This window comes from Herpailurus yagouaroundi, unplaced genomic scaffold (genome assembly GCF_014898765.1).
Source record: "Herpailurus yagouaroundi ecotype Mexico unplaced genomic scaffold, PumYag 194, whole genome shotgun sequence".
NCBI classification, from domain to species: Eukaryota; Metazoa; Chordata; class Mammalia; order Carnivora; family Felidae; genus Herpailurus; species Herpailurus yagouaroundi.
The window spans coordinates 4,423,802-4,438,242 of NW_024412425.1; the positions used below are offsets into that span (position 1 = coordinate 4,423,802).

Consider the following 14,441-nt stretch of genomic DNA (forward strand, 5'->3'; position numbering starts at 1 on the left):
GTCAAAGAGATTGTTGCCTGTTTTCTCCTCTAGGGTTTTGATGGTTTTCTGTCTCACATTTAGGTCTTACATCCAAGCATGGGAATTTTTATCAATAAAAGGAGAGGAGCTTACAGCCCAGACCATCAGTCAGATGCTCTTCAACCTCAAAAAGGGTCCCATCCAGTAGGTGTGTTTTTCATTTTGTAACATGTCCATACAGCCCCAGCCTGTTAGCTGTTTAGAGCCTTCGAATGAGGGGAGTCCAGACATCTTGGTGCCAGACCTACTGACTGGAGAAATCTCCTTTGAGCCCAGCTAGAATAGGTAGGATAAACACTAGGATTTCATAGTTCCTTCAAAGCAAATAGAATTTAGAGATTCCAGCATCATAAAATAATTTAGAGGAAGAGAAGATGTCACCAAGTGGTGACGGGATATAGGATATGGGATGCTTAGACAGAGGCTTATCCATTACAGTTAAGATGCATTTGGCTGCAAGTGAGCGGCTATCTGGCTAATGGTGAGTCACCTATAGGAATGTTTATTAACAGTGAGTGTGGAGGTGGGGGTCCCAATTCAGCAAGGCCTTTTTGTCCTTCTCCTCCACCACCTTTAGCTTGTTAGCATTCTTCCTCAAGTTTGTGGCATGATGGCCCCCAAATGGCTGCTGCAACCCCAAGTATCACATCCTCACATAAAAGTTTCCAAACCAGGAAACGAGAGGGTAGCTCTTCACACATCTATCTCTTTCAGTATGGTTTCCCGGAGACCCCCCAGCAGACCTCTTACTGGCTAAAATTGGGTCATTGTGTGTTCTTCCTGAGAGCTAGAATTTTTCTGGCTAGAATTGGGTCATTGTGTGTTCTGCCTGAGAGCAGTCACCAATAAATGGGAACAAGAATGGTGTGGTCAGTGCCATTTACAAACTGACCCTGGGGCTGGGGGATCTGCAACAGGAGATTCTTGATTTGGTTGTCCAAATTCAGTGAAATGAGTCTAAATTCAGTTAAAATCACCTCCCTTCCAAAAATACCCCATTCCGTCTTCTGCAATATTTACTCTTCCCTCGCTCCACGCTTCCATGGGGGGTGAACTCTGGTTCACCCACTACCCCACTACCCACTACCCGTCCCACTACCACCAGGTTTCTCAGACTTCATTTCTTCTATCCCATTCTCTTTTTCTGGAGTGTGATCTCAGTATCCTCTTCCGAGATCACAGGCTGCCATCTTGGTGCCTTGATCTCCCTCCATCTGGATGGTTTTTCAGAACTGACTTTAAAAGGAAGTCAGAAGGGGCGCTTGGGTGGCGCAGTCGGTTAAGCGTCCGACTTCAGCCAGGTCACGATCTCGCGGTCCGTGAGTCCGAGCCCCACGTCAGGCTCTGGGCTGATGGCTCGGAGCCTGGAGCCTGTTTCCGATTCTGTGTCTCCCTCTCTCTCTGCCCCTCCCCCGTTCATGCTCTGTCTCTCTCTGTCCCAAAAAAATAAATAAACGTTTAAAAAAAAAAAAAAAAAAAAAGGAAGTCAGAAGACTTTGCAGAGTTTTAGGGGCCACAGATGCCTGTAATAACTTGTTTTTTTTTTTTTTTTTTTTAACCAGAGAGGTCATATCAGAGAGAGGAAGGTAAAGAGTTGAGCGCTTTCTCACACTATTTCACTTTACTTGTTTCCTCCATTGCAAACTCTGTGTCCCACTTCTAATTCTCCTCTCCCAGAATTTACAGCCTGGCTTCTTTCACATTCTTTCTTTTATTGCCACTCTGCTTCCTGCTTTTGGATGATTGTTGCAATAATTTTGCAGAATCCCAGGATTCTTGCTCACCCCATCTATTCCTCCCTCCCAACCCGGACCTGGCCTACTTTTTGCACCCCCTCCCAGCATCCACATGAAGCAGATTTACCTCTCCTGCTTTGTATTACAGCTTCCCTTGCCCTGCTGGGCGCATTCACAGGCTGAGAGGTCACTTGTTAAAATACCCAAAGACTCTGGTCACCGGTGATGTATTTAACTCAGGAAAAGGCATCAAGTCAGCCTGCCTTCCCGCATACCCAGCTTCCTCTCTGCTTCCTGCTTGCCCCTCTGCCCTCCTCTGATGGGGAATTGGTTTATAAATAGTTTGACTTGTTGTGGCACAAGCCTGTAGCAGGTGAACTACCCACTGCTTTGTATTGAACTGTCCTGCCTGTATTGACCTGTCCCTGCCAGTTTCTTAATGATTTTGTGAGTAGGTTTCTGGCCACACTTGGAGATTTAAAACTTCTGGCCTCCTCTCTCTGTCCTATAAGCTAAGCCTTCACCTATGGCCCTGGGAACCTGTGGCAGGGATGAGGCAAGTCTACCCTTCCTCCTAGCCTTCTGGGTTGTGCTGCCCTAGGGCTTGCTGAAGGGGGAACCCTTCCTTCTAAAAGGGAAAATCTCCTCCTCCATCATGGCCATCAATGAGTTCCTTTTGTAAACCTTTAAAAACCTGTTTGTTTGTTTTTTTAAGTTTATTTATTTATTTTGAGAGAGAGAGCACAAGCAAGGGAGGGGCAGAGAGAGAGAGAGAGAGAGAGAGGGAGAAAAAGAGAGTCCCAAACAGGCTCTGCACTGTCAGCACAGAGAGCAATGTAGGACTCGAACTCATAAGCCGTAAGATCGTGACCTGAGCTGAAATCAAGAGTCAGACACTTAACTGACTGAGCTACCAGAAGCCCCTAAAAATTTGTTTTGTTAACTAGCCAAGTTATATTGCTGAGAAACCTTGTTCTGTAAAATCACAGACTGTCAGAAACTTGGCTGTTTGAAATCCTTTCAGTAAGAATGGAGTATCCCTCTGCTGCTAGGAGGATCTGAGCAGCAAAAGCTTTTCAACCCCCAGAGCTTCAGACAACGAGTTTTCAGACAAAAATCCTACCTTTATCGTTTATTCGTATTTTCCAATGGAACAGGACCCTGAGTCCGCTTCTCACCCCAGGCCTGAAATTGACCTCTTTGCATGCAGGCCTGCTTAGCTCAGAGCCTGGCAAGCACTACTTCACTGAAACTTCACCTAAACAGTCCCCTTACCCCAAATTCTACACTAGCCCTGTCTCTTCTCTTGTGAGATGCCCATGCTTCCTCGGGAATGAGGTCTCCTTTGCTTCAGAAGGATAATAAACTTCACCTCATGGGGCTACGGGGCTACGGTTGAGTGAGACAGGCTTTATCACTCTGTGGGATGGGTTCTCTAGCTCATGGATTCTCAGCAGGGCCAACATTGCCCCCCAGAGAGGCGAAAATTAGTTCCAAGGAAGCAATGGTTTGTGGCTTTCCAAAGGGCCATGCACACACAGGAGTAGGTATAGAGTGTGTCTGTTGTATTAAAGTTTCACAGGCAGGGAAGAGTAAGGTGCTGAATAGGAAAAAATATCCAAAAAGGCTCCTTGAGAGGACAGAGATACAAAGAAGTTTGAGAAACAGTGCTGTAGCTAAATATTGAGTAGCTTTTGGTGTCCATTGTGAGTCAGGTGCCCAATTACTGGCTCTCTTTTGCAGCTAGAACTGTGTTCTTCTGACGGCTGTCTTGGGAGATCCAAGCTGGCTTGACCTCTTCTGGCATCCCCAGAATTTCCACCTCCCCCTTGGGGGCCCCCCACATGCTTGCTCTGCCAACCGGTGAGAGGGCACGATGCTCGTCACTCACACACGTGCTCCCACGCCCTCTGTCTGCCAGTCTCGTTTCTCTGCTTTAGTCCCAGGATACACCTTCCATTCTTCCCTGAACAGCCCTTTCCCTTGGCTTCTGCAAAATCTGGAAAACACTACCGCAGTCCCCTCACCACCACCCAGACAATGGCCCCAGCGTCTGGTGACTTTTCACCCTCCCCACCCCTAGCCTTTTGCTTATACAGACTGGGGAGGGGGTAGTGCTGGGTGATGGTTGGAAGCAGCAAAGCCCTCTAAGCTGCCTCTTATTCTTCATGATAAACCCCGAGAAAAGGGTCAGGCTCCTATTGTTCATGGCTCTCTCTAGAATGTGGAGTTTCCAACTCCTTTTTGTCCCCAGTTGGCTCCTTGTTACCAGTTTTGGAGTCGCAGGACTCCCTGTCACCCTTGTTCCCTTTCTGAACCACGTAGACTCATATTTATATTAACTTCTTAGCTTCCACCAGGGACTGAGTTCCTTGGGACAGAAGATGAGTCACAGGTCAGAGAGACAGCTCAGGCCTTCATCTCTGCACCGAGATGATGGCTCTCTCCTTCCACCCGAAACCCAATCCCTCACCCACAGCCAGCCCTCATTCTCCAGCGACCTTAACCCCAGCAAGAAAGCAGACGCTTAATATTAAAAGTCCTTGCCGTTCTCAGCCCAGCCACCTGCACACTGTGGGTGCACAACAAATGTTTTTGAACTAAGGCCAAGTGAGTGCCAACACGTGCCCACGTGTCTCTGGTTGCCTTGCTGGGCGAGGAGGCTCTAACCGACTGTTTCTCATGCACCACTCCTCAGGGAGAAAGGCAAACTTACTAAATGGTCACATCTCGCTAAAAATAGCTAAGAGTATGCATCTATCTTTGAAGCCAACTGTGCTGACTAATTTATTTTTTCAAGTGGGTTTCTAATAAAGAATAGGGGAAGAGGACTTAGGAACGCAGAGAGCCGAGCTGCTTTGCATGTAGTTCCAGTTTTCCTCGTGGCCTGTTTACATTTGTCCCGGCCACACTGGCTCACTGGCTCTGGAAGCCAGACTAGGCATCATCCATATGGCATCATACGGATGATACGCAGCTGGAGTCAGGAGAGCCGAGTGGGTGAGGGGCACGGGACTCCGAGTCGGCTAATTCCAGCCTCCAGTCCTGCTTCACTCACTTACTGGCTGTAGGATCTCAGGTAGAAGGCTTCACCTGCCTGGGCCCATTCCCTCGTGTGTAAAGTGAGTTATTCTCATTTGCTCATTTAATAACAGTACCTGCCACAGGGTTGTCGAAGAAGATAATGGGTCAGGCCAAGTCCTTCCCCTAAGTGAGCTGGTATTTTTATGCCTCCAACCTGGATCCTCTCCCGACATCTAGGCATCCTATGGTTTAGCCCTTTCCCGCTGGAGTCTGGTGTTTTATCCTTCCATCCATCAATCCCACCTGATGCAGATACATCATAAGCAAAAAAAAAAAAAAAAACCTGCCTGGGCCCAATCCCTCGGAATAAGGAAAGACCGTTCTCTTTTGCTTGCTACCAAATTTATTGGTAATTTTTCTACTGTAATTTTTCATAAATGTCCCTAAAAGTCTGAATTTACTGAACAATGGGAACCTTCTGTGAGAGCAGGATGCTCCCTGAAGCCTGGCCTGTGTCCCCACTCTCACCCTGCTGGGTAGGAACAGCTCTGAAGGGTGGCTTCTTCCACTGCCTGGCACATCTCTCAGGCCTTCGTCACTGCTGTCGATTCCTCCTCCGTCACCTTAAGGAAAGCCCAGGAGCTGGCCGTGGGGGCTCCCGCTTCTCTGGTGCCCGCCCTCCTCCTGTTTCCCAGGCCCGAATCCCTAGGGGGCAGGGGATGGGAAGCGAGGGCAGGTGGGTGAGACCGAGAGCCGGGCTTGGGTGAGCACAGCCTGGTGCTCAGTCACGTCAGTCCCCAGCCCCCTGCTCCCCGGTCCTGCCCGACTTGAGCTACGAGAGCCGCCGCCAGGCCCCTCGGCAGCCCAGCCTGCTCCACAGCCCTCCAGGAGTCTCCCTCCTGTTCTCTACGTTGGACAGCTCCCCCGGCTGCCCCCCTCCTCATTCTTGTCCTTCAGTTGCTTGCTGTCCTCCTGCCTCCAAGGGCCCCAGGCCCCCGTCAGCCTCCTCAGCAGCCCCTGAAAGTCAGCCTGAAACCCAGAGGATGAAAAGTAGTAGACAAGCGGGTCGACGCAGGAGTTCAAGGTGCTGAGGAGCAGCACGTAACTTCTCCACGCCGGGCTTTCACCCCGGATGTAGCCCACGACGTGGGACACGTTGTAGGGCCCAAAGCAGACGAGGAAGTTGAGCAGCGTGGCCACCACGAGCCCAACCACCCTCCTCCGCCGCCGGTGGTTGGTGCCTCTGCTGAGCACCCACACCAGGTGGCTGTAGCAGTAGATGGTGATGAGCAGGGGCACCCCAAAAAGGACCACAGCCATCTCCAGCCTGACGGGCAGGAGAATCGCCAGCTGGTCCTTCTGGAACTCCAGGTAGCAGGTGCCGTTGGTGGCCTTCCCGGAGAATTCCATCACGTAGACCACGCTGCAGTGAGCGGCAGCCAGGAGCCAGCAGGCCCCGCTGACCAGGCCGGCCTGTCCCGGCCTCGGCCGGGCCTTGTACCACAGCGGGTAGGCCACGCTGAGGAAGCGTTCGACGCTCACAGCTGCCAGGAAGAGGGAGGTGAGGTAGAGGGTGGTGAAGAAGAGGGATCCGGAGAGGGGGCAGAAGATGAAGGGCAGGGGCCAGCGCATGCCGTTGGCCGCCTCCACCATGCGGAAGGGCAGGAAGAGCAGCAGGAGCAGGTCTGAGAGCGTCAGGTTGAGCAAGAGCACGTCCACAGCCACCGGGCGGCGCCGCAGCTTGCCCACGAAGATCACCAGGGCCGCCAGGTTGAGGGGGAGCCCCACGAGGAAGGTGAAGAGGTACACGGAGAAGTAGAGCCAGTGATTGCCGGGGAAGAAGGACCGGTCCGGGCTGGTGTCCATGGTGATGGCCACTGGAGAAAGAGGCGGACGGAGGTGGCAGTCTGGGTGGGGACCTTGGCGCCCCATGCCGACGGCATCTCGACCGTTGGCAGGGAACACTGTCACCGCCCCGACTCCCTCATTGCCCCCCTGATGCTTTCCTCAGCAGCGTCAGCCTGCCTGTCTTCCTGGGCATACCCTGTCGCCTGTCCCTTCCCCGAGAAAAGCAAGCGCCGAGGCTCCCCCTCCAGACCCCCCAGAGCCCCGTGCTCACCTGCTTATTTGAGAACCCAAATGCTTTTGCCCCAGCACCTCGCCGGCTCCTCTAGAGAAATATAGTTAGCTATTTATCTGGCAGAACTGATAAAGACAGATGACCTCATTCACCGTTGGGCAATCGCACAAAAGATGCCTTTTGCTCCATCACCAGCACCGCGCGAGTATGCAAAATGAGGAGCAAATTCCACCGCGGCGTGCTCTCTGGCTGCCTCGGAGGGGATGCTCTACCCAGCCCCGAGCCGACCTCATCTTCCCCTCCCTGATCCTCCACTTGAATTGTATCTGCTTCTCTGGAATGGCGGTCGTCCAACTTGCCTTGTAAGGGCAGGAAGCACGACGCAGTGATGGAGGGCCCGTGCTCCGGAGCCAGAGCCCGGGTGCGATGCCGGCTCCGTCACTAACTCTGGGATTTGGGGCAAGTGACCCAAACTCTCGAGCTCTGCTTTCTCGTCTGCAAAGCAGGGATAATCACAGTACCAATTTCGTAGGGTTTTGTTAGATTAAGGCATTGCTACTGCCTGTCGAGTGCTGAGAAGGGAAGTGGGCATGTTATGGTAAGTACTAACAGATGTTAGCTGCCAACATCGCAGTCATGGGTGTGGGCTTGTCTCTGGGGTGATGGGAATAACAACAGCACTAATAATGATAATGATGATTGAGGGGGCACGTAATCCGTGGCAGGCACTCTGCTTCTGAGGGCATCGCCAACCTGCCCTTCGCCTCACAGTGGGGAGGTGACTCATTGCTGCAGCCTGTTAAGCATCACCAGCAGGGTTCAAACTGAAGCTCTGTCCAGCTTCAGAGACTTCTTCTTTATGTATTCATTCAAATATTTATGGAACATAATGAGATACCATTCTGTACCCGCTGGGATGGCCATAAGCAAAAAATTTGGTAATACCAAGTGGTGGGGAGGATGTGGAGGAATGAGAGTCCTCATGCTTTGCTGGTAAAAATATAAAATTGTAGGGTGCCTTTGGGAAGCAGTTTCTTGAAACAGTTCACGTAAATCTACCAAGTGACCCAGCTCCACTAATAGGTATCTACTTAAGCAATGTTCATAATGGCCCCAAAGTAGAAACATCCCCTGGTGGCCCATCAGCTGGCGAACGGATCCACCACGTGGCATATCCACGCGATGGAATACTCTTTGGCAATAGGAAGGAATGAAACGCCCAGAATATGGGTGCAGCTCAAAAACATTATGCCACGTGAAACAAGCCAGACATAAAAGACCATATATCGTATGTTTCCGTTTATATGAATTGTCCAAGATAGGCGACTTTATGGAGACAGAAAGTAGAAAGTCGATTGCCGGTTGCCTGGGGACGTAGGGGGAAATGGAATCAGCTGTAAACGAGCAGGAGGGCTCTTACTGGGGTGACGACCGTGTTCTAACCTGGATTATAGTGATGGTTGCAAGCCTTAGTCAGAGTACTAAAAACCCTTGACGTGTGCACTTGAAATGGGTGAATTTTATGATACGTAAATTTTATCTCAAGTAAGTTGTTAAAAATGGTGAGCAGGGGCGCCTGGGTGGCTCAGTCGGTTAAGCATCCAACTTCGGCTCAGGTCATGATCTCGCGGTCCGTGAGTTTGAGCCCCGCGTCAGGCTCTGTGCTGACAGCTCAGAGCCTGGAGCCTGTTTCGGATTCTGTGTCTCCCTCTCTCTCTGACCCTCCCCCATTCATGCTGTCTCTCCCTGTCTCAAAAATAAATAAACGTTAAAAAAATTTAAAAAAAATGGTGAGCAAAACAAAGATGTTGCTGCCGTGGGTCTGGTGGTGGTGAGGTCTAAGGGGATTGAGTGGTAGGAGGGTAGGACAGACTAACAGAGGCAGAGAACCACTGGGGAGGCCCTTCAGGCAAACAGAAAGGTGGGTGCACAGGCTAATCTGCTGGGGGGGGCCTCTAGAAGGCTTAGGGCTGACGGGGTGGGGGTCACCAGGGTGCTGGGGGGCGGATCACGTGGGGCATCGTGGACCCTCGGGAGGAACTAAATTCCACCGCCAAATGGAGGCGGCACAATTCTCTGGGACAAATGGCCCAGCACCAGCTGGAGCTCCAGAGCGGTGGGAGAGAGCGTCCCTGGCTTTATGGGAAGGGGCAGTGAGGCCGCTTGTGCTCAGGAGTTCGGGCTTTTACTGAAATTCTCTGCTGTCAGCGCTGTGCAGGGAATAAACTGGTTTCTTGCTTCTGCGGAGCCCCGGGCAAGTTATGTAACTTCTCTGGTCTGTTTTCATGTAAAACAGATAATGAAATTTTCTTTGGAAGGCTCTTGCGAGCATTCATTTGTTCGGCAGACACTTCCTGAGAACCTGCTGCTACGTGCCAAGCTCCCTTCTAAGGTGCTGGGGGCAGATGAGCAAATGAAATCCCTTGCCCTTGTAGACACTGACGCATAAAAAGAGGTAGCTTGTATAAACCAGCGCGTGCACGCCAGGCATGCAGCTACCCGTTCTGTGGCATAGGCTATGCCTGCGGCGTGATCGCCTTTAGAGGAACAAGTCTGCTTCCCGCATCTTGCCTCATCAGAGCAGGTGCCCAGATGTTTGTCTCCTCCATGACCACTCTCCTCTCCCTGCTCTCACGGGTTCAGGGTGCCACTGTTTGCCTTTGCAAAGTGGACCACAAGGACGGGCGTTCACACCAATACCTCAAGTTCTTTCATATGTCCCCTGACTCTCGGGGGTCCTGCCTTGAAGGATCGCATCACGCGTCCACCCCTTCCTTACTGTAGAGCCTCAGGACAATTCCTTAATCCTTCAAAAATGAAGATGATAATAATACTTGGCTCCGGGACCATAGCTAACTTAAGGGGCGCCTTTGTACAAATTAGGAAAAGGCACCCCACTCCAGGTGGTAGCGCCCTCCACCGAGGCGCCCTGCTTGAGGAGTGGGTGATATCTTTGTTCAAGTTAGAATAACGTGCTTCTTTCTCTGGATGGAAGTAGTCCCATGCCGGGCACATGGATCGGTGAGCACAGCACAGGCTAGACTTTAGTCGATGTTTGTCCGTCTGCCTGGCACTCTCGTGCAGTGAACAACCTGCCCATCTGTACGGCAGCTGCGTAGCCAAACCAGAGGATCGTGTGAGTATGAAATGGGACAACACTTGTAAAGCACTCGCCGTGGTGACTGTCCCATATCAGAGACTCTATTCGTTAGGGACTCTTCGTGGTGTGTATTTTCTCTAGTATTTTCTCTCCCTGCGGAGGCGTCTTTTCCTACCAACCTCCCGTTCACAGTTCCAGTGCTGCCCTCTTGTGAGTGCCAAACGGCATAACAGTGTCAGTATCTTGCCTCCTGCCTCTTCTCTTGTTCAGAAATTAAAATATTCTTTCCTAGGAGATGTTTGGGGAACAGCATCCCCCCCGAACGTATCATCAGTGTGGCATTTCCTCTAGACTGGAAGAGAATTTCTACAGCATTGGCAGGTGGGCGCGAGGAGAAGAGGGACAGGCAGAGGTGGGGAGTCACGCTGGTGTATGCGGAGGCAAGCTTACCTTCCTCCTGTGACCTGGCCCCTGGCCTCCGTCTTCCCTCCGCTGGGATGCGGTCTTCGGCCAGGCTCAGTTCTTCCCATAAGCGGTTCCAAGGGTGCTTCCAGGCAAGGCCGCCCTGCAGTTCCTTCGGCGCAGTCCCCATCAGGGGCCTGCGAGAGCAGCCGGCCTCCCCTGCTCCATGCCCCTTCTCTCCAGCGGCGGCTGCTGCTTCTGGGATGTCCCTCCTTTCGTTCTCGCCACACTTGTCGCCCGGCCCGCACCCCCTCCCAGGTAGCCAGTCACCAACGGGTTGAGCACCACACTCCAGGCACCCGTGATGAGCCCCAGTTTCCGCCAGTGGCCCCCCGTGTCGGGGCGCAGGAAGGCAGCCACGTTGGAGGCGTTGTAAGGCCCTAAGCAGAGCAGCAGTGTGAGCAGAGCCCCGCCGGCCACCCAGGCTGCCCTCAGCTTCCGTCTGTGGCTCAGGCCTGACCGGGCCAGTGCCCGGAGGCAGCCCACGTAACAGAAGGCTGTGATGGTCAGGGGGAGGAAGAAGAGCAGGAGAGAAAGGCTGAGGCGAGCAGGGCCCGCTGAGGCCGGGTCCCAGGCCTCCAGGCAGACCGGAGAGCCGTTCACTGGCGTGTTGATGCCCAGGGAGCTGTTGGTATTGTCTGTCCAGCCTCCTGGAGCCTCCAACCCAAAGACCAGCCCCAGGTGACAGAGGACAAGGGCCCATATGGCCACACACACACCCCAGGAATAACGCGGCCTCCGGGCAGCTTGGTACCCCAAGGGGAAGGCAGCCCCCAGGTAGCGGCCGACGCTCAAGGCAGCCAGGAAGCCCCCGCCAGCATAGAGCGGAGCAAAGTGGGCCAGGGCGAAGGCAGGACAGAGCGAGGCCGGCAGAGGCCAGGCGCCCAAGGCCAGGGCCTCCACCGCCTTCAGGGGCAGAGAGGCTGCCAGCAGGAGGTCAGAGCAGCCTAGGTGGAGGGCATAGACAAGGCTGGGGGTGAGGCGGAGCCGGGCATGGGACACGGCGCCCCCGATGGCCAGGGCGTTGAGTGGGAAGCCCAGTGCAAAGGCGGCCACGTAGAGGGCGAAGGAGAGCTGTGGGGGCAGGTCCATGGGGCCAGGGCTGGCCTCCACGCTCCTGACCTCCACTCGCTCCCCAGCCTCGGCTAGGCCCGTGGAGGGGTGGGGGGATCGGGGGCTCCTGGGATCACAGACTGCTAGGGTATTAGAAGCCGTCCTGTGAGATATCAACTGTCTCAATGAGGGAGGCCCTCGGAGAGAAGCGGCTCCAGTTAGCAGGTGAGCCCGAGTGAGGAGCGAGGACTGCTAGCCCTCAGTCCTCTGCTTTCTTCCCACCGTATCCTCTCTTAAAACACCATGGAAGCGTGCGGGTCCCATCGGAGGGAGAGCCTCCTGATTTCTGAGACTGGGGAGAGAAAGGGTAGAAAATTAGAGCCGGGTCCCACCGTGTGTGTGTTTTTCCTAGGACTAAGTCTCCTGAGTCCACCCCTCTCCCCTAATTCCCTGGGAAGAGAAGCAGCTGCCCCCCACACCCCCCAGGACCGTGGAGAGCCTGCCCCGCAGACAGTGGAGTGGGGGGGGGGTTGTCAGGATTTGGGTAAGGTGAAGGCTGTGGTAAAGGGCAGGCGAGGCGGGGCGCCAGGGCAGAGCCAGGGCAAGTCGGGTCCCATCAGTGCCACAGAGAATGACCTTGACCAACCTCAGGGAGCATCCTAAGCAGGTAAACTGGGGGGTCTGGGGAATAACCGCCGTGGGGAGAGGAGCCACAGAAAGAGGGACTCACCTCTTGGTGCTGCCAGATGTCTCTGAGGCTCAGGAGTCCCCCTCGATGGCCTGAGGGAGGGTGTCCAGGATGGGCAGTGAGCCGGAAGGGAGAGGAGGGCGGGGTGGCAGGGCCATTAGCTTGAGGCACCAGCAGCCTGGCTGAGCAGCTAATGGGGCATCTCAGGCAGGAGCGGAGGCCAGGAGGTGAGGGTCCAAACAGCTGATGCAGACACAGGAAGGGGGCAGCAGTGAGGGCTTTTTCTAGGCAGCGTGAGGAGTGTGTAGCTAGTCCCTTAAAGGAGCAGGGCTGTTGGGGTACGACCAGACCACGGCTTGTTCAGACCCGCTGTGGGCACTGGCTTCTCTCCTCCTGGGTGAGCCCGTGGGCAGGCCCCAGCCTTTTGGGCTCACTCGCAGATAAAAACTTTGGTGGCCCACACCGTGTCCGGGGACTGATATGTGGGAAAATGAATTAATCATTTCAAGCAGTTTCCTCTGCCCTCCCTGGACCCACACAGGCTGTGGGCACATTTTGGGAGGAGAGGGCTTCTCTGTTTTCCCTCTCCTCTCCCTTCTGGCTTGATGACTGTAGTTTCTGACCCTTTCTTCTGGCGTTGGCAGGAGCGGGGAGGAGGACAGGCAAGGGACGAGCCTCATTTGGTGGCGCTGAAGTGCTGGGCTGCGGTCCCCACACTGCCTGTCTCTGGGGCACTGGGAGGGACCCTGGGCGGCACTCACTAAGGCCTGGATGGCGTGAGCCTCCCCCTGGCAGTCGCCTCCAAAGAAATGATCGAATTCCCTTTCCGGACTTCAGTCACTCACGCCTCCCGTCCATGTCCTACATATGTGGTCCAGCACCTCCCTGGGGGTGTAGAAGAATTTGCCACCTGTTGTTTGTTATTTTGTCTTTGGGAAGCTGACAGAACCAAGGAAAAATCAGAAGGAGGGCCATTTCCTCTCCCATGACAAGCCTTTGGAGAGGAGGAAAGCAGGGCGTGAGGGGAGACATAGGATTATCAAGAGCTCTACTTCGGCCCTGCCCACCTGGCGGTTCAGGTCTCTGCCCGCATCGCCTCTGAGGAGGGCATTCCTCGGACCCTCTCCACATGGGCCCCTCCCCTGCTCCAGGCTCTCTGCCTTCATCTTGGGTTAATTCTAACACTCAAGACCCTGCGACATCAGATTCGCTAGCTCCTCTGCTGGCACGTCGGTCAGTGAGGGTGAAGAGGTCTGTCTGCCTCGTCCACTGCTTGTCGCGTACATAGTAGGGGCTCGGTAACTGAACGAGTGACCAGTTGTCTGGGCCCTGGGAGGACAGTGAGGCCCGGGGCTGGGTGGAGGGCCGCCTGGATCCTGGAGTCCCGGCTTCAGAGCTTCCTGGTCACCTGCCATGCACACCTCAGCACCGCCTGGTGACAGCCACATCTCTCAGTCAGCTGGCCACGAAATAGGTTTCCGTCAGCCGCCGTACTCGGACGGAATGAGGAGACACCCGCTGGTTGCCAGGGAGCCTGTACAGGCCTCCTCAGGTTCAGGGCCACCTTTAGTCCTTTGAGGGGACCCTGCCCTAAAACCTTTTGGGCACCCTAGATTAGAGATCCCCAAGATTGGGGTGATGTCGTATCTTTTTTGTCCCCCAATAACTGGTCTGTGTTGGATGCATTGACAGGTGCTCAGTAAATATTTGCTGAATAAATGGTTGAATGGTTGAATGATACTGGACCTCATTCTTGATACAGAAACCCTCTCACTTAAATAATTCTTGCAGTCTCTCCTTCCTCCAGAAATGCTAACGGGGCTCACGAGAAATCACACTGGGGACAAAGTGAGTTGATGGGGGAAATCAATGCCTCATTGTGCCGCAACTTCAAGGATGACCAGAACGTGGTCTTTCTCAGGGGCACCTGGGTGGCTCAGTTAAGCATCTGACTCTTTTTTTTTTTTTTTTTTTAATTTTTTTTTTCAACGTTTATTTATTTTGGGGACAGAGAGAGACAGAGCATGAACGGGGGAGGGGCAGAGAGAGAGGGAGACACAGAATCGGAAACAGGCTCCAGGCTCTGAGCCATCAGCCCAGAGCCCGACGCGGGGCTCGAACTCAACGGACCGCGAGATCGTGACCTGGCTGAAGTCGGACGCTTAACCGACTGCGCCACCCAGGCGCCCCAAGCATCTGACTCTTGATTTCCCCTCAGGTCATGATCTCAAGGTCGTGAGATTGATCCTGCTTGGGATTCTCTCTCTCTCTCTCTCT

General features: G+C 53.7%; 2 protein-coding genes across 2 annotated transcripts; both read right to left on the reverse strand.

The window, feature by feature from the left end:
- Positions 1–5,210: 5,210 nt before the first annotated feature.
- Positions 5,211–7,989, reverse strand: FFAR3 (free fatty acid receptor 3). Its single transcript, XM_040446135.1, is given in 2 exon segments — positions 5,211–5,715; positions 5,718–7,989. Coding segments are annotated over 2 exon segments (1,098 nt in total). The 5' UTR covers positions 6,714–7,989; the 3' UTR covers positions 5,211–5,613.
- A 2,431-nt stretch (positions 7,990–10,420) lies between these two features.
- FFAR1 (free fatty acid receptor 1) lies at positions 10,421–11,851 on the reverse strand. The gene has a single exon (XM_040445790.1). It carries the CDS (start codon positions 11,513–11,515, stop codon positions 10,553–10,555), a length of 963 nt encoding a protein of 320 aa, XP_040301724.1. The 5' UTR covers positions 11,516–11,851; the 3' UTR covers positions 10,421–10,552.
- Between the last annotated feature and the right edge of the window lie 2,590 nt (positions 11,852–14,441).